This window comes from Podarcis melisellensis, assembly GCF_964234715.1.
Source record: "Podarcis melisellensis genome assembly, chromosome: 1".
NCBI classification, from domain to species: domain Eukaryota; kingdom Metazoa; phylum Chordata; class Lepidosauria; order Squamata; family Lacertidae; genus Podarcis; species Podarcis melisellensis.
The window spans coordinates 17649793-17673007 of NC_138528.1; the positions used below are offsets into that span (position 1 = coordinate 17649793).

The 23215-nt window shown below is 46.4% G+C and overlaps 1 protein-coding gene across 6 annotated transcripts in view; it reads left to right on the forward strand.

Moving 5' to 3' along the window:
* The first annotated feature begins 6134 nt into the window (after nt 1–6134).
* The window catches only part of BCL11B (BCL11 transcription factor B), a 163994-nt gene continuing 146913 nt past the window's right edge, over nt 6135–23215 (forward strand). The window contains exon 1 of one of the 6 annotated variants that reach the window (XM_081910152.1): nt 6135–8042. In XM_081910152.1, coding sequence (XP_081766278.1) covers nt 7985–8042 — 58 coding nt within the window. In that variant the 5' untranslated portion in view covers nt 6135–7984. Of the gene's footprint in view, nt 8043–8104; nt 8140–8542; nt 8670–23215 lie in introns of those variants that run through there. The other 5 variants (XM_081910151.1, XM_081910148.1, XM_081910157.1 and 2 more) reach the window with 5 other exon arrangements.

The window sequence follows — 23215 nt, forward strand, 5'->3', positions numbered from 1 at the left end:
TCTCTAGTCCCTGACTTGCAATCCATTGAAGTTGACAGTTGCATCGGACGGGTCGGGTCGGGGAAGAGCGCAAAACACAAACTTTGCAAAAGTGAAAGCAGGCGGCGTGTCTTGCTCCTAATCCACGCTAAAGCGAAGTGGCGCCACAAACTTTTAACCTGCGCATTTAAATTTTGCAACACGGCAGTGCTATCGAGAGCTGGCCCGGGTTTTGGCACTTTCCCGGGTTTTGTGGTGCCCTTCTATTCTAGAGCATTTGGCTTCACCGGAGAACGTGATTGGTTAATACGCTGGTGCGGTAATATGGCTTGCCAAAAATATTTCCTCCAAACACGCTTTCAAACCTGAGCCTTGCATAACCTTCATTCTCTGTATGACCTGATACTAAGGAACATTTGACTCTCACCTGAAGCTGGAAAATGCTGCATTCACTTACATGGGAGAAAGTCCCATTGAACACAGTGGGGCTTCCCTCCTAGTAAACCTACATAGGTTTGAGCTGCTGCTGCTGCTGCACAATTTTGATTTGTGATTACCCGTGCTATATGACTATGTAGAAAATAATACATGTCTCAATATTCTGAACAGTTAATAAAATGGAGCATTCACATTTATCATATTCTTATAACCGAAGACACATTTTATTTAACCCGGTACTTTCATCTAGTATTCATTACATAAAATAACTTGCGTTTAATTTCCTTTCCTTTCCTAAAAAACAAAACAGCAAACCTAACCCTTGTTTTCCAGGTTCTTTCTAATCACGTTGCCATTATGATAAATAGTATATTGGTCGCTTGCTTTGCGTCCTAAACCGTGTCTACTTGGAAGTAAGCCCCACGGGTTTCAATGGGATTTACTCCCGAGTAAGCGCGCTCGTGCAAACAAAAACAAAACAAACACCCATCAACCGTCGCCTTCAAAACAAAAAGTTGCAATTCCTCCGCGCGTTTCTTTTGGGAAAAACCAAACACAATTCAATTGGACCCACTTCCATGCAAAAGCTCAGGGTGCAACTTTCTCCAGGACCGTGCCCACCATAACTCTAAAATGCCTCCGGAAAAGAAAATAAATACATGGGGGGTGGAGGGAGGAATTTGATTGTCCCCACTGCAAGACGGCGGCCAATCGATATGTCCTTGTTAAAATAATAACAAAAAGTTCAGCAGACTTTTCCCGCGTTTTTATTATGCCTCTGCAAAGTATCTGATGGGAACCTGCCACGTTCCCTTTGCAACCTTGCAGACTTCTTGCGCGCTTTGCAGAGGAGTGTCGTGGGGGGGGGGGCGGTGAGAGACATGGGACGGGGAGGGGGGGTCGCGAAGGAAAAAATGCAGACAAAGCAATAAACACTCCGCATCAGGGAGGGGCATCCTCCGGCCAACGTGACTGGCGATCTGGACCTTTGTTGTAAAAGGGGGGGAGTTGGGGGAGAAGGTTTAAACACCCCCCACCCTTTCTATCTCTCCCCCCCCCCTTGCTGCCCTTACAGAGAAGCGAGTCCCTGTTATTTGTCTCTTGTCCCCGACTGTGGCTGGGATATCGACAGAGTGGGGCGGGCGGGGGGGGTGTGAACAAAACAGTGGGGCCAGCTGCAGATGGAGGCGGGGTCGAGGGAGAGGTCAAGGTTAGCGAGAGACTGCTATTGATCTGACTTTGAACGCGAGACGAGCAGCGCGGAGAGACCAAAGGGGGAGCTGTGAGACAAGACATTAACAGCTTTCGCGGTGCTAATGATCACAAGTGCCAGACGGGGGAGGGAGGAAAGGAGAGGCTGTGGAAATCACTTCGGAATATATTTCCGACCCCTACCGCCCGCAAATCTCGTCGTTAGGGCATATCCAGGACGCAGAAAAACCTTTTTAAAATAACAACAACAACAATAATAATAATAATACCCGCCACCACCCTCCTCATGTGATCTAGCGCCTTTATCTCTCCGGGAAGAGCGGCTTTGCGCGCGCGCCCCCTCTCCCCTTGCAATAAACTCAGGAAGGCGACGCGGCCAGTCTCGTTTATTCGCCCTTATCTTGGATCTGAATAGCCCCTGGCAAGGAGGGTGGCCTAGCAAGGTGTGTCTATCCCCCGATTGCTCCGCACACCCCACCAGGCCGTTTGAAGTTTCCTGCCCGGAGTGACAAAAATAAAAATAAAAATGCACTCAAGGTGGACTTTGCCCGCCTCGCCTCTCTGGGTCTGCTGGAAAGGCGGAAAGGGCCCTTAGTCGGCAGAAATCTCTTGGGGTTCCAACCCCACCCCCGCTAAACAGAGTTTCCTCCTCTTAACACGTAGGACGCGTTCACAAGACCTCACTTTTGTTACTCTTCGGGGATAGTTCCAAGCCCTGCTTCTGTATTCAGAAGCGTCCGTTGGAGCAGAGGGTGCCTCAAATTTCCACGCTGTCAATAAGCGTTACTGCTGCGTAGTCGTGAAACAAGAGTACAGTATTCTTCACATTGCCTGTTCTGAATTTATACTCAAAGTCAAGTCCTATACGTGTTTCCTAAGAAGCAAGCCGCCCTGATTTCTAGGGGACTGACTTCTGATGTGAACTCGCATTTGGGACCTAATTTCTGGTGGAAGAACGTGACCTACAAATTCGCACAGATGTTTGGGGTTGTGTGAATGCGCCCCAGCAGGGTGGGTTCGAAGGAGTAGGGGTATTTTTTTTAAAAAAAGTTTTATGGGCCGATCCACTATATATTAACTCGGCAGCCATTCCAACAACTCAAGTGGGACTTACTCCTAGGTAAGTGTGCCGCGGATCTCAGCCCTAAAAGTGTGTGTTTGGCATGACACTGGTATTAAAGGATTACCAACAACTCAGCAAGAAGTAAGAAAAAGAATCTGGGGGAAATAAAGACTTGTGTGAACGAAGGAAATAAAACTGCTTTGGGAAATTTGTGCAGGAACTCTCCCGGAAAAGGATTCGCGCGTCGGAGTTCAAGTCCAAGACGCTCACCAGAGCTTTTGTTTCCTGAACTATTTGCGCCAACTTCTTTAGTTATCACGTGGTTTTTATACCCGGACCTTCCTCCGCACTTAGGAGCACCGGGCGGCGCACAATACATCAAGGACAGTATGCAAATACTGTTGTATCTTCTGGGGCACTTTAGGAGCCTAGAAAGGCTACGTGGAAACATCCGGACCCCTCTACTCATGGCATCAATTATAGTGATACCATGTGGGGCTGGCGCGTTCCACGCGTAAAACTGTAGAAAAATGGGACATACGATTTAATATCTGGAATAAGTTTGGGGGAAAAACACCCTAGTTTTTTGAGGGCAGGGAGTTTGAGGGCGTGGGACAGAAAGCACTGCGTTCCACCAAGAGTATGAAAACCCCACAAATCCCTGCCTCTTCTCACACAATCGCAGCAGCGGGTCCTTTAAGGCGCCCCCTCCTCTTTCTTTTCTTTGTCGCTAGGATTGTTTGGACAACTTTTTGAAACAGCGCGCGCGTGTGCGTCGAAGAAAGAGCCATCTCTCTCGCTCTCTCCTTTTCGGCGGCTTCCTGTGTTGCAAGAAGTTGTTTCTATCGTGATGCTAATTTGCCTTTTGTATAAACCGGCAAAGCCCCCAGCGAATCTGCGAAGGTCTGGGAGAGGGGCTGGAGAAGGGGGTTTAAAGAGGCGTTGGACGACTCGCTCCATCTCTCTTGCCCGCTTTGTTGAGCGGAGAGCGAGGAGAACTGAGCCTAGGTCTTCAGAAGAGCAGTTGGGGAAAGTTTGGGCCGGGGGTTGGCCAATGAGGGCCCGCCTTGGCTCCCTCCCTCATCCCACTTCTGGATTTATTTATTGGGGGGCGCGGGGGGAGAGAGTCCTCTATTCTGCCCTGGAAGATCTCAGCTCAGGTGGAAACAAATAAGCAGGAGTGCCATGTTCCCAAATAAATAGTAGTAAGGATGAGACGGAAGATGGGGTCTTGAGGTTCCAAGCAGATCCTGGAAATGGAAGCAGGCTGCTGGTTTTCGCTTTGAAAGATGGAAGGACAGTGGAATAGTGAATGCACAACCCGACCAAATTTACTTACCTGGAAGTGAGCTCCACTGAGCACAGTGGGATATTTGCCTAGCGTTGCTTTGCTTTGTTAAACGCCCGTTGGTTGTGAAAAATTGGCAATCAGAAGTTAAGTCCTATTCAGCGGGACATATTCCAAGAAAAGTGTATATGGGGTTGCAGCGTTACGCATATATTTTAACTCTCCCACTAAATTAAAGGGGTTTAATTATTGCTGGGTTGTCTTCCACTCTGCTTCTTAGCTGAATGTATGAATGCAGATCATCAAAGCATCTCAGGGACTGGAGCAGAAGGGGAGGGAGACTGGAGCATTTGTGTGTGTGAGGAAGACCTCTCCACACATCTCCAGCCGGAGCTCAGGATCAGAGCATCCTCTTGGCCTGGCTGAAGAAAGTCCAAGGTTTGATCTACCTGCGTCTCCAAGTAGGGCTAGCTAGGAAACTGCTTGTCCAGAGAGAGCAGATCACCATGTCCGGTGGACTACTCTGAGATAGGTGCACCAGTTCCCTTTATAAATAAGTGGGGCAGGGTGAGATGTGAATCTTAAAACTGGACGGGGCCGCCTCTCCCAACAGGAGAAAAACCTCACTACAGTCCTCTCCTGGTCAAGCTATTCAATCTGCGAGGGCTACAAGTGAGCCCCAAGCCATGGGCTGTTAAGTGTAGAGGAAGTGGTGAATCCGGGCGAGGACACTATGTGGGAAGGGTGGTGGTGATGATGGGGAGTTAATCTTCAATGGGAGAATACTAGAGTACTAGTACTGCTTGGAGTACTAAAGGTCCCAGGCTCAGTCCCTAGCCTCTCCGGATATGTTTGGGAGAGACCCTTGCCTGATCGTTTGGCGCGCTGCTGCCAGTCAGTGCAGACAACACAAAGCGAGGTGGACCCATGGTCTGACGCAGTATAAGGCAGCTTCCTATGTTCTAGTAATGGGAAGAGGAAAGTTAACCACAGGAAGAGGGCCTTTAATGCAATCTGTAACCTCCCACCAAACGTGTTTGAATTCTCCCATGCTACACTTTGTAATTCAGGTTGCAACTTCTTGCATATGGGTGTGTGTGTGTGTTTGTCAGGAGTGACAAAACCGACGGGCGCAATAACTCCCTAGCGGGGTCTGATAGTGAACTGGACCCTTGGAGGGCGCAAATCCATTTTCCAATGGCTCTCTCGCTTGCAGGGCTCACGCGCGCACGGCGTTTCGAAACGAGCCAATGAAAAACCGCGTGATCCCCGAACCGCACGTCTCCAGGATCCCTCGCAGAGGATGCTGGGTGCTCTTTCGGATCGTGGCGGCTTGTGGGGCACCTGCGCGCAGAGAATTAGGTTGCAGGCCTCCTGAAGGAGATCCTACTATTGGAGCCGACCGGTTCCGAACTGGGTCTGTCTAGTACAAAGTCATAAACTCAAGCACCACTTAATGTGGACGAAGCGAGCCTTCTAAAGGCAGCTTAACCACTCTTCTGTGGATCAGGGTGGTTAAAAGTGTGGCAAAGACCACTTACCGGTTCTCTCTTCCTCGCCCTTTCATGTTTACGGTCAGAACTAGAGTCAAAATGCGCCAGGCATGACGCGTGTGGAAACAAGCAGTGATGGTTATTCTGCGTTATTTGATCAGAATTAGGGGAAAGCAACCTTGCTCGTTGTGTTTGTGCGGGCATGCAGGTTAGTTATAAACTTTGGGACCCCCAAACTGGAGGATCACTGGTGCACCCAGAGTACTCCGGCACGGAAAGCAATTCAATGCAAAGCTAAATCTCAGAGGTCACCAGGGAACCCCGCATTTCAGAAAGAAACCACGTAAAAACGCAGCTGCCTTGCGTTTTAATAACCACCACTGCGTAGGAATGTATTGGGGAGGCGCGTGGAGGTCCACCGTGACTTATTTACCGATTTGCCCGGTTTTGCCTTCCTTCGGGTCAATGCTGAGTTTGCAGCGAGCCCGGGGATTTCACAGGGACCCTTTCCCTCGCGAAGTGGGTAGAGAGAGGGGGGACGACGAGAGAGGGAGCGAGGAAGAGGAGAGTGTGCGCGTCTTTGTGGCTCCCTCTGCAATCGCAATTCAGATTGAGAGGAGGGGGGGGGCGAGAGAGAAATATCTCTTCCCCCACGCAGATATTTGTGTTATTGTAAAAACTGTTGGAAATGCGAAGGTGTTTGGAGCGGAGTCGGGCTGCTGCTGCCGCTGCCGCCGCCGCCTGCTTGGCTGCCTGCGCGCAGGGGAAGAGGAGAGCGAGCGAGACAGCTCCTTAGTTGAAAGGGGGGCAGCGAAGGGATCTCCGCGAAGCAAAGATCCGAGCCGCCTGGGAGATCTCGGAGCAGGTGGATCGAGCGAGAGCAGGATGGATCCCGCGCCCTTCCCGGGGGGCGCCCACCTCAACCCCCTCCCGCCTGGCTCGCCGGGTCGAGCCCACCGCTCTCGCCGCCCACTCTTTTTCTGCCTTTCCGGCGCCAGCCTGCTGAGCTTCACCAGCCCCCTTACCTACTCGCCCCCCCGCCAGCGCTTCCCCCGGGAGACGGCCGTCCCTTTTGGGCTTCTTGCCAAGGGGCGGAGGAGGGGGGAGGCGGCTGCCCGGGCCCTGATCTGCCCCCTCCCGCCACCTAACACCCCCCAGACCTTGCCTGCGTCTCATCCTAAACCTGATCGGCGATGGTTTGGGAGAAAGGGACTCTCGGTCCCTCTTTTTTTTCCTGATTGCTCCTCTTTTCTTCCCCTTCCCCAGCTAAATTCTGCTTAATTTCATTTTGGCTGCGTGCTCCGCAGACGTAGCCCTGGCTAAGCAGTCGGAGCCGCGTGTGTGCTGGGAGTCTGTTTGAGGGTGGCTTTTTCCCCCTCTCCCTCTCTCTCTCTCTCCTTCCTCCTCTTTTCCTTCTTCTCCCCCTTCTTCTTGTTCTCTTGCAGGGTACAATGTTAAAAAGCCACCGCTAGTCGCCCCCAGTGCTCCTACTCTCTAGGTCTTTTTTGTCTCTAGTGCAGATTAAACGTCACGTCCGCACTTGAACTTGAATTTTATCCCATTGTACGGAGGCAGACCCAGCCATAGAGAGACAGAGCGCTCCCAGGGAACCAGGACTCCGCCATCTTCACATTGCAATATATCTCCTTAGTAATAGCCAGCACTAACCCAGAAGCACTGGGGGGCTGCCTTCCTAGCAAGACCCTGTGCCAAGCGAGGGGAGGAGGGGGGTGAAGCCAGTGGCAAAGTGGTGCGAGCAAAGCAAAGCAAAAAAAATTAATATTATACAACAACAAAAAACCAACCCAGTGGCACTTGAACTGGCAAAGAGGAGACACAGTTTGGGCTAACCCCTTTTTCTTTTTTGAAAAAAAAAGAGACAAGAAAGCGAGAGAGAAAGAATTCTAATTAACCCAGCAAGGGTAATTTTTTTCCTGCATTTTTCTCTGCGTGTGGGGAAATTCCAATTTTTCTACTTTTGTGCGAGCGTGTGTGTATGTAATCCATTTTTTTTCTGTTTTAAAAAGATTCGTCCTGGTGGAAGAAGTGCACTTTGCTTCTCCCCCCCCCCCTTCTGCTCTCTTGTTTTTCTTTTTCTCCCCCCGCCTCCAAAGCACTCTGGAAAAATAAAAAAAAAGTGTCAGCGCTTGGTGAGGGGGGGGGTGGGAAACCATCCTTCTCTCCTGAAGTTCAAGAAAAGACCTGGAAGCGGTGAAAAGGAAAAAACCAACCAAACAAACAAAACAGTTGTCTTGCGAAAACAAAAACCAAGGCTTCCCCACTCTTCCGATGATGATTTTTTAATTGAAGGAAGAATCTCATCTTGAGTGCTCCAAGGGGGTGTGTGGAACTGTTCCCCCCTCTTCTTCTTTTTTTTTAAGAAGAAAAGTACCAAGAAGAAAATAGAAGACCGGGAGGAAGAAGAAGATCGCTCCCCACCACTACCACCAACCCGATTCCCCCCTACCCAAGTCCAGCTCTCCGGGCGATGACCGTGTAAATGCCAGGGCAATGTCCCGTCGCAAGCAGGGGAACCCGCAGCACTTATCACAAAGGGAAATTATCACGCGTAAGTTGCAACTCTTTCAAAGGAGCCGGATCGGAAAGGAAAGTGTTCTTTCTATGTGTGTGTGTTGGGAGAAGGAGAGCAGTGATGGGAAGTTGGGGTGCGTTTGTGCGCGTGGTGTGTGAAGCTGACCGGGAAAGATTGGAGAAGGGGTGTGTTGTGCGTAAAAGTGAAGGTTCTTGGAGAGTTTGCAAAGAATTGGCGCGGGGGGGACGACGGTGGCTGACGGGGAGAGGGGAGTCGAGGAGAGAGAGAAGCGGGGGGCCGGCAGGATAGGTGTTCTGGAAAGTAAAGTTTGCAGGGGGACGGAGGAGGCCGCGAAGCCGGCTGAGAGCGGCAGAGGCGAGCTGGGGACGGCGGGGAAGACGGCCGGGTGGGGGATCCGCAGCAGGGACTTTCAGAAGAGAGAGGCTGGGTTGGAAAGGCTGGTCCAAAGTTGGCGAGCACGCGAGAGCAGCAGCCGGAGCGGCAGCGGCGGCAGCCGAGAAGAGGAAGGTGGCTGGAGTCGGGGCTGGAGCGGGGGGAGCCTTAATGGGAACCACATGCAAGGGACGCCTGGCAGGCCGGCGATGGAGCGGCGAGGCCGGTCTGGGGAGCCGGGAGAGGCGGAGGCGGCGCGCGGAAGGCGAGGTTGGGTGTGTGTGTGTTGGGGGGAGATCTAGCGACGGGGGTCTGCATCTCCCTCCATCGTCATCCGTTAGGGAAGCCCGGCTTGGTACCGGAGACATAACAGGACCGGGCGTTGGGGAAGGGGCCGAGAGAAATGTCAGTGTACAGGTAGACCGGCAGGCGGGCTGGAGCCCTTTGCTCGACTCCCCCCTGGGCAAGGTCCGGCTGCCCTGCCCAAAGCGCAAGGTAGCTTTTGTATGCATTTATGCATGTGCTAACCTTGCTGCAAAATGCTGTGTGTGTGTTTCTTTTTTTGGGGGGGGGGGAGACAGACAGGTGTGTACATTTGGGGGGGGAGACAGACAGGGAAGGGGTGCATTTTGCGTGCACGTTGCAAAGTAAAGTAGCAGCATATTTTTTTTTTGCAAAGTGAAGCGCGCGCACAGTTTGCAAAGCGGCGAAGGAGTCCTGCAAAAAAGGCGCGCCACTTTTGCAAAAGAGCGAGGTGGTAGGATCTCATCGTAGTAGCAAAAAAGCAGCCCAAGGCAGCAGTGTATTGAGGGCTGGAAGCGATCTAGAACGAGGTGTTCCTTTCCCAGGAGCCGAGGATACTGTATGCGTTGTGTATGGTGGTGGTGGTGGGAATCCAGGCCCAGAGTTGCCTGTATAGGAGTCCAGATCCGGGGTGGGTGGTGTCAGCCTTCCTTAGTAGCAGCTTCGCTTTGCAAACATCTCCTGCTCTGCTAATAATGAAGGACAAAAACAAAGCACCCAAACTCTGCTCCTCTTTATTTCGCTTCTGCCCACTCCGCTATTTCCAACACTGAAATGCAATGGAAACCCAACACACCTCAAGGTTGCGCCTTGAAGGTTTGCAGGCAGCAGGGATGTGCATTTTGCTCTCCTGACCTGGGTGATCAATAATAATCATTTTTTATTTTATTTTGGAGGCTAGTTTCAGAATTAAAAAATAAGAGTAACGCAAGGGAAGGAAATCGGCCTCTGTTCCTGTTAATGGGGTGGTGGGGGTGGCGCGGAGGGAGAGAGGAAAAAAGGAGAAAAATCACAGCCCCAAACATAACGCCAAAAAGAACAGCTCCCTTTGCACGCTTGGCTTTTGCAAAGCAGCCGTTGCGCGTGTGGAGCCGGGCGAGCGGAGAAGGGGGGGGGGGGCGCGCGCAGTGTGTGTGAGAGAGAGGGGGAGAGAAAGAAGCAAGAGGGAAGGGGGCTGAGCCGGAGAGGATGTTGTGGGGGGGCGCAGAGAGAGAATAATAGAATATGTATGTTATATTTCTTAAAAATTTAAATAAATATATATATATATAGCCCGGCGTCTCCCCTCCCCCTTGAAAGCCTAAGACTAGCAGCCATCTGCCAGCAGCATTTGGTGACAGCGCTCTCTCTCTCTCTTTCCACTCCTTTGTTACAGCTGATAAAAATTGTTGTTTGTAACAATACATTGGAATTATATTGATTGGCGAATGCTGCCGTTCGACCTTGGACGGTGCTTCTCTAGCGAATTTAATTTCCCCCCCTCTCTCCACTTTTATTTTCTTCTTTTCCTTCCTCTCCTCTCCTCTCCCCCCTCAAAAAAACCAACCCTTTCTTGCCACCCCCTCTAAAAACAACAACAACAAAAAGCCTTTATTAACCAGCTGCAACAGCACCAATGAAGATGCGTTGGTAGATTTTGAACACTGTTTTGCAACCGGGGAGTTTGGCGGTGGTTGCCGAACCATTGGGGGGGGGGCGGAAGAGTGGATTTTCATTTCTTCTACTTTTTAATTTTTCCGAAATAACACACCAAACCTGTAACACCTTTCGACCAAACTCTATTTTTCTCTTTCTTTCCCCCCCATTAAGAAAACCTAGCCGGATTGTAACATTGGGGAGAGGGTTAGGAGGGAGTTGTTGATCCACCCTCCTTTTTTATTTTTTAAAAAACCAACAAGATCCAGATTATTTCATGTAACGCTATCTCTCCCCCCCCCCCGTAGTTTGCATGGGGTACTTTGCTTGTTTGAGATTGTGTGTATGTAATGTATGTGAGCCAGAAAAAAGGTAAGGCAGACAGTATTGTGTGGAGATAATAGAAAAAGGAAAGAGGCATGTTTGCAAATGTTTCAAATTTTAATTGGCGTCAGGTTAGTCAGGTGGGATTCTTCCTGATTTCCAGCTCTTTCCCACCAACTCCCCCACTATGATTTTTTTTTTGGGGGGGGGGAAGAAGTATATGCAATTTGGAATTGGGTACCAGGTGGGTGTTAAGTATAATGGAAGGATACCTTTAAACATCTGCCTGCACAGTGTGGCTCAGTGGGGAGGAAGGTTTAGAAGGGAGAAAAACCATAGCCAGGTCTTTTTCTCTGTTCCCCTATTCATCCTCCCATCTGGAAAGGACTTAACAACAGGACTGACTGAGGTCTCTTAAACTAAGGTTAAGGCAAAAAGGAAGACAATAGATGGGCATAAATCATGTGTATGTGGTATGCCTAGATATGCAATGGGCAGCCCGGGTGGCGTGGGGGCAGGAATCAGGAAAAAGCAACTGGATGTTTGAGCTAGAGAGAGAGACAGAGGTGGTTTCACATTGAAAGTGGCTGGACCAGTTTCTAGGAAACAGTTATACATTATTAAAAGGGGAGCCTGTTTGGAAGAGAGAAGTTTGACCAGAAGGGCCAAATAAAGAAAGAATTAACTTAGCACGGCAACTCCCCTCCACACATACATGCACATATACCTGCACCTCTTTTTGCTGAAGGAATCTGGAGTCAGATTCTGAGGTCCGCAGCTGTTTGATGGAGCAGCTTGTCAAGGAAATGGCATTGCATTTGAGGGTATAGCGCTAAGTGGAGGAGCAGGCTGGCAAATGGGTTTAATTCTAACCCTCTTCATTGGAGTTTATTAGATTTTAGTCCCTGTGGGGTGTTGAAAGAAAAACTGCTATCCTGAATGGCAAACAAGCAGAAAGTGAGCGTGAGAAAGGTGGGTGGGTTGGGGGAATATTTACAGCCTGGTCCTATTCATGTTTACTCAGAAGAAAGCACTGCTGGGCACATTGGGGTTTAGTTTTGAGTAGGTAAGCATAGGATTTGCAGCCGGAAGGGTACAATCCAGATTCATTTCAGATCAGGCGAGGGTTTTGTTATTATATACAATAACTGACTTTATTGCCATAGTATGGTATTTTTGCAATTCTGAGAGAGGCTCCTATCATTCCTGAGACTTAAGTTCCCCACCCCAAATATATCTCAATACCCTGTTTTTGACAGAGGGATATCTGATGGAATGAGCAAATTTGGGTACGTCTCCAGTGATGGTTGGCTGTGAAAAATACAGCAAAGTTGTATAATAGGAAAATGACATCTCTTATGTAAAAATCCCGACAAGAGATGTTCTAGGACTGTTCTGAATGACAGATGATAATGTTGGCCGGACATCTGCGACAGGTTTTAACTGCTTCAACAGTGAGATGTGAGCACTAGTTATGAATTTTAGGAATGGGAGGAATTGTTGAAACGGAGTCTTAAGTCACCTTCTGCCAGCAAAATGACCTTCATTATTAAAAAAATATATATGGTTGAACCCTCCTGAAGAAAGTTATTGTGGTGGGGAGGGGGCTGAAAGGAGAAAAACATCAAATAATCCCTGTACAATTTAAAATTATTATTTTTTAAAAAATCAGATTTGAAGTCCCTGGTCAGCAAGTTATTTGCTTCCTGATTTGACCCTGTCTGTTTGCATTGTGTCCCTATAGCTGAGAGAAAACACCCTTTATTTATTTATTCCATTATTATCCTGTTTTCCTTTTGTGGAATAATTCCTGTCGTTCAAAGATGAGCAAGAAAACTAACAGACGCAGCAAAGAAAACGGCACATAGATGTAACGAACAGAATTAGCCAGGAAGGAAATTGCAGGGATGCTTGGATTTTTTTGGGCGTACCTGTAGGGTTTGTAACACATGCATGTTGTTAGCAGGTGTTGCAAGCTTGAGTTATTGAAAATACTGTGTTCTCCATTAGCTGCGTCTGAGCTGCATATCGTCAGGTTGCAGATGTTACATTAAACTTAAAAACTGCAGAATTTAAAAGGATAGGCTCTTCTCTCGTTTTGGATACTTCCAAACATTCTGTCCACTCTTCCCATGCCTCCTTTGAGTTGTTTGATAAGAAACAGCTTTGTGAATGGATGATGGAATAAGAAACAGATTTGCTTTTCATTGGAAGGCAAACACAGAGGAGGCTATTTTGTCAAGCTTATTGAGGCATTTTAGTAAGCATGGCTGAAGATCTTTTTCTCCCCAACATTCCTTATTAGCAAGGCTTGCATTGGAGTGAATGTCTGTGTCCTTATTTAGCATCAAACTTATTGTGCCGTGTGTGTGTGTATTGAACAAAAGACAGTCCTCTATAATACACAGAACACAAATGATGATCTGAATGATTGTGGTCCAGGTGGGGAAGAGGCCAAAAGATGCCACTGGTCCCCATTGGCACCTATTCTGCCTCCTTTATCAGAGCTCAGTGTGCCTGGAGCTTGATCTATTGGTTTAACACATCGAGCGCAAGGCTTTTCTTTTCACTTTACATTTCCTGTCTAGATCGCCCTGCACACTCTTGTTTGTTGATACAAAGTACTTTCCAAAATAAACTTTGCTAGCTTTTCAGCTGAATTGCAAGTCACATTTGTGGCTGGTTGGCGCTCAGTGGCTTGCCTTGGCGGCTAGGGGGCGCTCGTAGCCTGTCTCTTGGAGAAATTTGGGTTTCCCAGCACCCGTGGAGGAGGCGAGGAAATGTAAAAAGGCACAAGTGAGCCGGTTCCCATTGCTGCAAAATGTTTTAGGTGTAAAGTTGTGGTATTGATTTTCATGCCGAGATCTATATGGTACAAGATGAGAGAGATTGCAAGTTAGATAAATCTATTTTCTAAGCAAATTATGACTGATTAAGCAGCTCCAGCAAGATAGATGTCTTTTAATTAAAATTAGTTTTTAACGGTGTCTTTCACTGTCAACTCCTCATCTTTTCGCCTTCCCAGTTTTTGAGTTGTTTGACTAGCCGAGAGCAAAGGGGAGGCTTCTGCACAAGTATTAAAATGCACATGCATGCTGTGTGATTAAATCTTATGGGTAAGTTGAGGTGTTGCGCACACACTTGAGCCTCAAGACATTATTACAGTGGGACTGATAAATATGAGTATCGTGAATGGGATTGATAAAGGGCCGGTTGAACGAAATCTTTGAGGAAATCCAGCAAAGAAGCTATGCATTCAAAAGGCGGAGGCAATGCGTACTAGTTCAGACGGATCATGCCTCTCCTCTGTGAATGAATGTGTGTGCGCACAAATTCAACAGGAGACTAGTTAACAGAATAATACACATGCATATACAGTAGTTCATAATATTGAATGCCTAATGGAACCAGATGCTTCAAAGACCCGTGTAGCAGCGCAGGGTATTCTTGCGAAAATCAGTATCACACATAGCATGCGTTTTCCTGCCACATGCAAAACCATTTCAGTGTGCAGCGAGAGATCCAAATAGTTATGAACGTTTATGTACTAAACGTTATGTGCAGTTGTTACGATGTGTACAGCTGTGAAGGGACATAGCCTTTGGCCGATGCCTGATTTTATTTGTGGCTCTGAAGGTCAGAAAATCCACCTGAGCAAGCTGCCTTACTTTTAATTGCTCTGCCTCTCTTGGAACAACGGCATAGGTATTTTCCACGCAGAAAGAGATAGAAGCCCACCTGGAATGTACAAAAGTTTTCTCTCTCGTTTGGTGTGTGTAGAAATGTGCGTGTGCTCCCCTTTTGAGTGTTCACCCCAGCTTGCACACACACCTTGCTTACGTAAACGTCATTGGGACGCTTCCTTGTCAAATGTATATGCAGCTTAGTGGGTTATAAAGGGGGGGGGGGAAATCTGGGAATGCCAGGAGTGAATGCTTGCGAAGAAGTTTGTCAGGTTGTGGCATTGTTCCCTGTTCCGCAGATTTCTTTCTCATGTTAGGACACAGTCTGTGGGTAGACGTTCTTCTCTGCTGACAGAGGAGAGGGCTTCATTTGAACTTGAAAGAGAAATAAATTGGGTCAGACAAAAGAGTAGGGCTGTCACCCACTATAGGAAAAGCCTTCACTCTGAACTAGACGGAGGTGAGTGGGGGAGAATGAGGTTGCAATGAATCTGAAGGTTCCTCCCTTCATTTAGGGTTTTCTGTTTGTTGGAAGCATAGAGACAGCGGGCAGCTGATTTTTACTAACCTGGAAAAACGAAGTGATCAGGAAGCTCCCCCTTTTCCCCTCACCTTTTATTGAAAAATAAATGAATAACCTCCTCCAACTTTGCCAGTAACAACTTGCTTCACTCCCAGAACTTTAAAACTTTTCGCATTTTTGAAATGATAAGAATCAAGGGCAGCAGTTCTTAATCAACGAACTTAATCTGCCATTTGGCACAATTTAAAGCATCTCTTATGAAGATGGTTGCTGTCTTCAAACTGCTTTCTTTTGCTGAAATAATATTCCAACTCCTCGTTTGCTTGTTGCTCATTGAATCCCAATGAAGTTGAAGAGATGGATAAAGTGGGGCTGGGGGCAGAAATAAATGACCACCTTCCCCTCTGTTTACTCAGAAGCAAGTTTCTTTGCATTCAGGGGTTGCTTACTGTCAGGTACGTTAGCATTGAATTGAAGCCTCGGGGACATTTTGGGGCTGCAGGCAGGCATACCTTGAAATTTAGCCTGGCAAGAAAAACCACAGTGGAAGCTATTATATAGTCGTCATAATGCAGATACAAAGATGAAGAGCTAGGGCTGCTTCCATTCATTTTGACGGGCCTTGTGCTGGGAGAAACTTTGCAGTGCTGTTCTGCATCCAGTTACGCCTGTCTGGGACTTTACTGGGACCGAAGCACATGGAACATGGGCGCATGAGAAGTGCGCAGAGATGTCCGCATATATCTTCATAACAAGATGAGGGGAAGCCGGTGTTCGCACAGAGCGGGCATTACTGATAAATGTGCCATGCTCCCAGCGGCTGTTATAGTGACACCTTCCTCCTTCCCTGCTTATTTACTTTCATAAAATGTCCTCATGCAGTCCCTAAGCAATCCCTTTCCACCCTCGGCTATCAGCCTCGGAGGCGGTTGTGTATTCACAGTAAGTTGCCTCTCGACATCAGTTAGATATTCTCCCTGCTCCACTATCCCTTGGAAAAAAAAGAGAAGCAAACTGCCAACTAAGTCTTTATACAGGGGGTTCTTAAACGGTAGGGAATCCCCTCTCCTTGTTCTTCCCAAGGGATATATATTAACAATGTCTAATGTGCTTTTTTTTTTTTTTGCAAATACTGTAAATGAAAGAAGCAAACACTTCATGCAATGTACTCATGTACCAGGGAGGGAGACAGAGGAGGTGGGTAGCAACCGTGGTAGCGACATTATAAGAATATAATCATTTTCTAGCAAAAGCGACATAGCGGTTCACTGTATGGCATTCGTCATACCTGCCTTAGTCATTTTATTTTATTTTTTACGTTCGCGAGACCTTTGTCTCAGTGCAAATAATAAATTTCCTTTTATGAAGGAGCTAATAATGTGTGCTGCTTGTTGGGGGGCAGTGTGTGTTTGCCTTGATGCAGGAGGAGTGAATGGGGAGCGATTGTATACAGAAAGTTCCTCCACTTTGTGTGTGTGTGTGTGTGTGTTTTACGAGCCTGGAATGAACCCACAAAATCCGCTGGGTGTTGGAACACCCTGGCTTCTGTGAATCTTGAAAAATGGCTCAGAGTTTGGGTGTGAGCCGTGCAAGGTGATTTACAATCCCCTTGTTGAGAAAGGAACTTGACTCAGGTTCCACCTGGGTTTCAATCCACAGCAGAAATCAAATGCATTGATTTCCCCCCTTATTGGGGCAGTTTTGTTTTGTTTTCTTCATGCATTGCTAAGAATCTATAATTCAGGCAGCCTGTTCTAGTATAGCCAAAAGTATAGAAATTCCCTGTGCAGACTTCTCCACTCCTCGTTGAAGTATCTATTTCCTCCCCCCTCTCCTTTTTCTATTTCAGTTTTAACTAAAACAAATCTATTCACGCAGGAACAAAGGGAGCTTTTGTATCACATCATCTCAATCCCTGATTTATCTGTGAAGATTTACCGCTTTCGTGGTCTATACAAGAACCTATGCATTTTAGCCTCCCAATTGCAATAAATCTTTTTTCTTCCTCCCCTTTCTGCACCTCGAGCCACTAGTTTATTTAGCAAAACGTACATCACCTTTTGTTCCATTAACATTGCATGCATGTAACCTTTGATTTAAATAAGTGCAGAGGCATGTCTTGGGGTAGAAATTTAGGGAAGCGGGATCGGGGTGTGTGTCATGCTGGACATTCCAGAGGCTGGAAGTGACCACTGCCCCATGCCACTTTTAAGTGGCCTTTGCGAAATCACCGGACTTCAGTTCTGCTGCAAGGTTTTTGGTTTCTGCTGGAATATGCTGGGCATTTTATGTTTTACCTCCTTTCACTTCGTCCCCTACTCCCCCCGCCTTATAACCACTATGGTTCCCCCCTCCTGTTATTCAGAGCCTTTTGCCCTACATTCCTACATTTCATCTACATTGGTGGGGTTAAACTTTGTTTTCTAAGATAACAGACTAGTTCCGTGAAAGGTGTCTGGCTTGCAGGTTTGCAGAGGAGTGCTGAAACTCAACAGCCGCCCATGCCATTTGCAGACGTTTCAATGGGGGAACTCCAAGCTCCTCTGCTTCCCATAGTGAGCAGAATCTGGCAACACCTGAAGGCTGGCCAGTCATCTTTACAAAACAATATCAGATCATCAGGTTGGTGTTGTGTACTGAGAGCAGACTCCCTTTTCCTTGGGGCCACGTGCAAATCCAGGAGCGGTTGTCAATTTTCGTGACACAGCTTCAGTGGCAAGCTTAAAGAACGAAAAAAGCCACGGAGGCTGAATTGTCTTTTCCCTTCTCGGGGGTGGCACTGAGGCTCCTGGGTATCAGATTTCTGCCAGTTGCGAGTGTTGTTAACGCAAGATAGAATGCTGAAGTAAAACCGAACATGCATGTTCTACGTATTCATTACTGTATATCCTTACTGCCTTTCAAATCGGGACATAAAAGTTTCCAGCCGACAAAAGAATGGGTAGCCCACAGATACCTCCGGACGTGGCTGTTTCTGTCCGTGATTAGGCAATTGGCTATTTTATAAGGTTGCTGTGGGCCATTATTTGCAGGCTGATAGGACTTTGTGGAGCTGCCAGGACACCTGCTTCATTCTGTCCAGGACCAGCAGAAAGGGCCACAGCTCCACGGTAGAACCCCTGTTTTTGCGCACAGAAGACCCCACATTTAATCCCCGGCATCTGCAGGTAGGGTTGGCAGTGTCCCATGTCTGAAACCCTGGAAAACCACTGCCAGTCCGTGTAGAAAATACTGATTTAGATGGACCAGTGGTCTCAAGGTATAAGACATCTTCCTCTGCGATTAATAGTCCTGGCCAACCATTTCACTACATTGGAATTGACTTATTGTTTCTCATGTGTGTCAGTGGCATCACTTTTCTTTTGGGTTTATTATTTTTTGTGTGGAAATCAATGCAAAACAACAACAACACACCTCGGCTCCTTAATAAATAGTAATAATGATAATAATAATTTATTGAATTTATATACTGCCCGGAGTGTCCAGGGCTGTGTTATTGGTGGAATGTAGACATGAAATCTCTATCATAATTAAATTTTCAGTTTGAAAAGGATTTCCAGGCTAAATATTGGTACAGGCGGGGTGGTTGGGCAGGCAACGGTTTTGACCAACTGCGTTCTTTTAAGCTTCGGCATCTTTAAAACGGTCGCTGAGTGATCCAAGTTATCTTCTCACTTGCAGACTGCATGCGTGTGTACACGCGTGAAATAAGTGCTGATGGACACACAGCGCCATCTGAAAAAGATGGTTTTATGGGTAGCATCTTAAAGGCAAATGTGCTTCCTCCAGTGGGCAGCTGGGTAAGGCTTCCGAATGTTCTTCACACAACCAATATTCAGAATTCTCCCAGCTGCTGCGCCCAGATCTTGGGAGTGCTGGAAGATCCTCACGGGGGGCAGAAGCGGGGAGACTCTTTGAAGTTAGGATTTCCCTGTAGAGGGGTGCAGCTGGCAAGTGCTGCATGATTCATCAGTTCATCATTACAAAACGCAGTCAGATCTGGTTAATCTGCAGTCTGCTCATCTGGGTTTGTGAAGAGATTTACATGGTAACCAACCTTACAGTACCCATGGCAATTGTAGCACCCGCTAGCACCTCTGCAGATAAATAGCAGCAGCAGCAGCGGCAGCAGCAGCAACAACATTATTTCCATAGGCTCCTGGGCTTGAACATCTTTCTGGTGTCGTGCAGAACCTGCATGTAGGCAAGAACCTTGGGAAGCAGCGAGACATTGGCCCCTGATACAATCCACTACTGTATTCTTTCCCCTCCTTAAAAACAACAAATAATCATCTTTGCTCGCTTACGCTCTGGATTGATAAGATTAGAAAAGGGGAGAGAGCGTACAGCCATCTCTTCCACCCCCCTCCTTTCATTTACATTTCTGCCACATGAATACAATTTGGATATTTTGAAATGACGCATGACCTCAAAAGGGACCACTTCACATATTGCATTTTAAAAAGATAATAAGAATGTGATGTGCATTCTGTAAGGTATGCTCTCGTTGAGGAGCTGGGATTAGCTTACAGCTTCCTCTTGACTGTAGGGTTGGGTGGCAACAACAATATGTGAATCGGTTCTCAGGAGCTTGATTTGATGTCCACAGCAGTTGAAATCCATGTGATTTTTCATGTAGCGCTGAGGGTTTCTTTGCTCCTGCCCAAAGCAAAGCAAATCAGCTTTGCCCAGCCAGATAGATGTTGCTGGACTCACCATCCCTGACCATTGGCCGCAGTAGCTGAGACTGATGTGTGCTAGAGCTGACTCTTGGACCTAGGCCTTGAGGACAGTTTTGGAGGACGGCCCTTGGAAGATGCATTCAGGCAGAGCGATATCAGGTGTTCGATTCCTTCTTTGGGGCTGAAATCAGCTGCCTCAAACCCTCCTTTCTTGTTTGAAGGAGAATCTGGAGTTATTCTTCTCCCTCCATCCCTTTCCAAACTAGATGACGGAGAGAGAGCAAAGTTTTCCAAACCCCTGTAACCTTTGAAATTCAGGAACATGGCTGAGGAGAAGCTAGACTTAAATCTGAAACAGTTGGGGCCTTATGTTATTATGGCCCCTGAGCATAATGTAGAGTTCAGCTTGGACCTATGCTGGCTTTGGGTACGAACTATTAATTTCTTCTCTTGCGCCAGCCCCATGAATGTGAATCCCAGTGTCTTGGGAGCTGTATCTTGTGGATCATGCCCCCTAACATGTCCACAGTGGATGCGTTAACATCACTAAGCGAGGGCAACATTTTTGAAGGAAAGAAAAGAGCATTGTTCAGACCTAAGTACGAAACAGGGGTTCTCCTCACCTTTGGCCATGGATAGGTGATCAGGTTTTTGGATATTTTTATTTTTTTATGGCAGGTTAATTACCAGTGGAGGAGAGCTCTAGCCTACCAGGCTCTGTTTACTCTGGGGCAATCCCGTCAAAGTTAATAGACCTGCTCTAGAGTAAGCAGGCTATTGGTTGCAGTTAACAGATAATGCATATCACAATCTAGCTGATAAGCTTGACCTTCTTAAATGAGTTACTTTAATTCCGATTGTAATTTAAATAACTTCAAAAAAATAACTACACTTTTCTTGATTCCTTTGAAATTGATGATGATCATTCAGGAGGGCTTTGGTTGGGTGGAGGGTTAGTTCAGGGAGTGTAAAGCTGATTTCCTAAAATGTTAAGACTGCCAAAGAATGAAAAGGATACCAGATTATTATTATTATTTTAAAAAAAGAGCTATTGCAGACTGCTTTGATGGTGGGGGCAGAGGGAGAGGAGAAGATTTCTCATGAATGGGCACATGCGGACTTAACTAATTACGGTCAAATGCTACTGAGACCACCGTAATGCAAGATGCCAAGTTGGGCAGATAGGAAATGGCAAGCTTAATAACTTTCGATTCCCGGACCATCTTGCAAAACGGGAGAACTGTGCGAGGTTTTATTTTATTTTATTATTATAATAATCCTTCTGTGGGTGCTTAAACGATTAGTTAGAGAAATGAAAAGGGGGAAAAGTGAACAATTCAAGTTGCTGACAACTGAAGGAGATTTTGGAATTTCTACATTGACAGAGTCATGGGAAGCTTAGCAAATCTTGCAGTTTTCCTGCTCTCTTTTTTTCCTGGAGCGCGGAAAAAAAATCTCCTTTATCAAAACGATAATAAATGATCCTCTCTTTCCCTCCCCCCCCCCCCACAGTTTAAAACAACAACAGCGACACCAGCCTAATGTGCGTAGCCCGAATACTCTAATTTCAAGAGCCCATCTTAACTTCGAAGCAGAGCAGGATGGCTATAGTAAATGCCAAAAGGTGTTTTTGGATCCTGTGCTACAGCTTCTGTTTCTTTACATACCTTGGCTCTGTTCAGCTGTGCTGCTTACTTTGCCTCTTCCAGTTCTTTTACCTTTATCTCTCTCCTTTTGTGCGTGCGTGTTTTAATATTTTGACACTCTGCTCCCACCTAATAGGAATTCTTTTCTAGAAACGGTGCATATGTTGTCTAAAGGAGTCTTTTCACAGCACTCGTATTCCCCCCACCCTCACCTCCGTTTCTTTCTTTCCCTTTTGGCTCTAAAATTATGTATATGTAATTGGTAATTAAAGGTGCAAGCTCTCTTCAATATAAACAGTATTGCTCAATGTTAGATCATTAAAGGGAACAGAAGCACTAAATAATTACCTTTTGCATTGTGACAAACCGTTCGCACAGAAATCCACTCACTTCCCCCTCAGCACCAGGGTTATGATTACATTTTCACGATGGCAAAGAGTCTTTTCATAAAATAAATTGGTAAATTAATTACGTTGCATTGTCTACCGGCTGCTTTTAAAGTAAACTTAGAGGAAGGGGTTGGGGGGGGGGGAAGCTGAAAGTAATTAATGGGTTTCACACACCATGCATTATGCCTAGAGTTGAGTTACCTAGTGGATTAATTTGGCTACAAGTAAGTGGAGGAAACTCAAAAGCTTTCGCCCGTGAATCTTCTCTTCCTTAGGCTGCTTCTTGTTCATACACCTCCGTCGACTGTAAGGGGTGGCAGCGTAGGCCTAATTTGAAGTGCTGCGAAAATAATAAGTACCAGGTTCTGATATGCTTCTCTTTCTTACATAATGCATGTGCTTAGTGGGCAGTGATGCAGTTTATGATAGGTATGAATCATGTACCAATTAGCAATCTTTTTCAGAAAGGGAAGTTAAGATTTGTTTCGACCTCCAAATAACCATTTCTCTGGCTGAACCTGTGAAATTAGCCTCCGGGTTAGATAAAGCAGTCTTCTCTCATTATTATTACTACTACTGCTCTTATTATTTTAAATAATAAAAAAAAAGATACAGCAGCTTTAACAAAAAATAATAATCAGGAAATATTTGGGCAAAGTTCCCATTCAGTTCAGGGATTGCAGTTCAGAATTACGACAAAACGTTTTGCATTGTCCTGCTGCTTTTAGATCTCCAGGAAATTCGGAAGCAAATCACCAATGCCAGTATTTCCATGCGTTCATTTTTTCCCCCTGCAGAGCTTTACTATTCCCATCTCCAGATAAAACTTCAGTGGCTCATCTCTTTTATTTACATGCTGTTAGTTCTCTGTGTATTGATCGGGCCAAATGATAAAATTTTTGTTCAAAGCAAAAACCCCGCCAGCCAATGGGAATTGTGCCTGATTGAAGACCATGTTTCGTGTGGTTTTTCAATTAGGCTGCAATTGAAATATATATATATATATATATATATATATATATATATATATATATAAATAAAAATAAAAAGTTCGTTGCGCAGCAGCCTGTGAATTAGCAGCTTTGAATGCGTTAGTTTTTCATGCAAACTTAGTTCATCGCAAACTCCTGATTATTCAAATTCATGGAGAGATATCAACCAGCCCCATTTCAGTATGTAAAGGAGCATTTTCTTTTTATATGATCTGATGGTCTAGAAAAAGGTTGTGCTTCCTCCAGACAACTTGCCTAAATGTGGGTCTATGGAATCTTTAGGCAAAGCAAAGTATGGTATGAATGTGAATCTGGAAATCAATTCCTGTCCCTCAAATGCCTTGCAGTTTACAGCATCTTGAAGAACTTTTTGTGATATTTAAGAGGCTTTGCTTAGCAGCCGGTTTCACTGAAATTGAACTTACTCCCAAACGTACATGAATACGCTTCACCTGTAAGTTGACCAAATTCGTTTGGACTGAAGTGCATGTTTGTTTGTTTTTGAATTACAATATTTTTCTGTGCATTATTATTATTAATTTCCCTTCTGGCTGCTTTAAAAGTTGCTGCTCAGTGCAGCTGCCCTTTCAAGTTCACATTCTGCTGCCATCAGGGTTGCATGCAAATCCAGCGACGTAA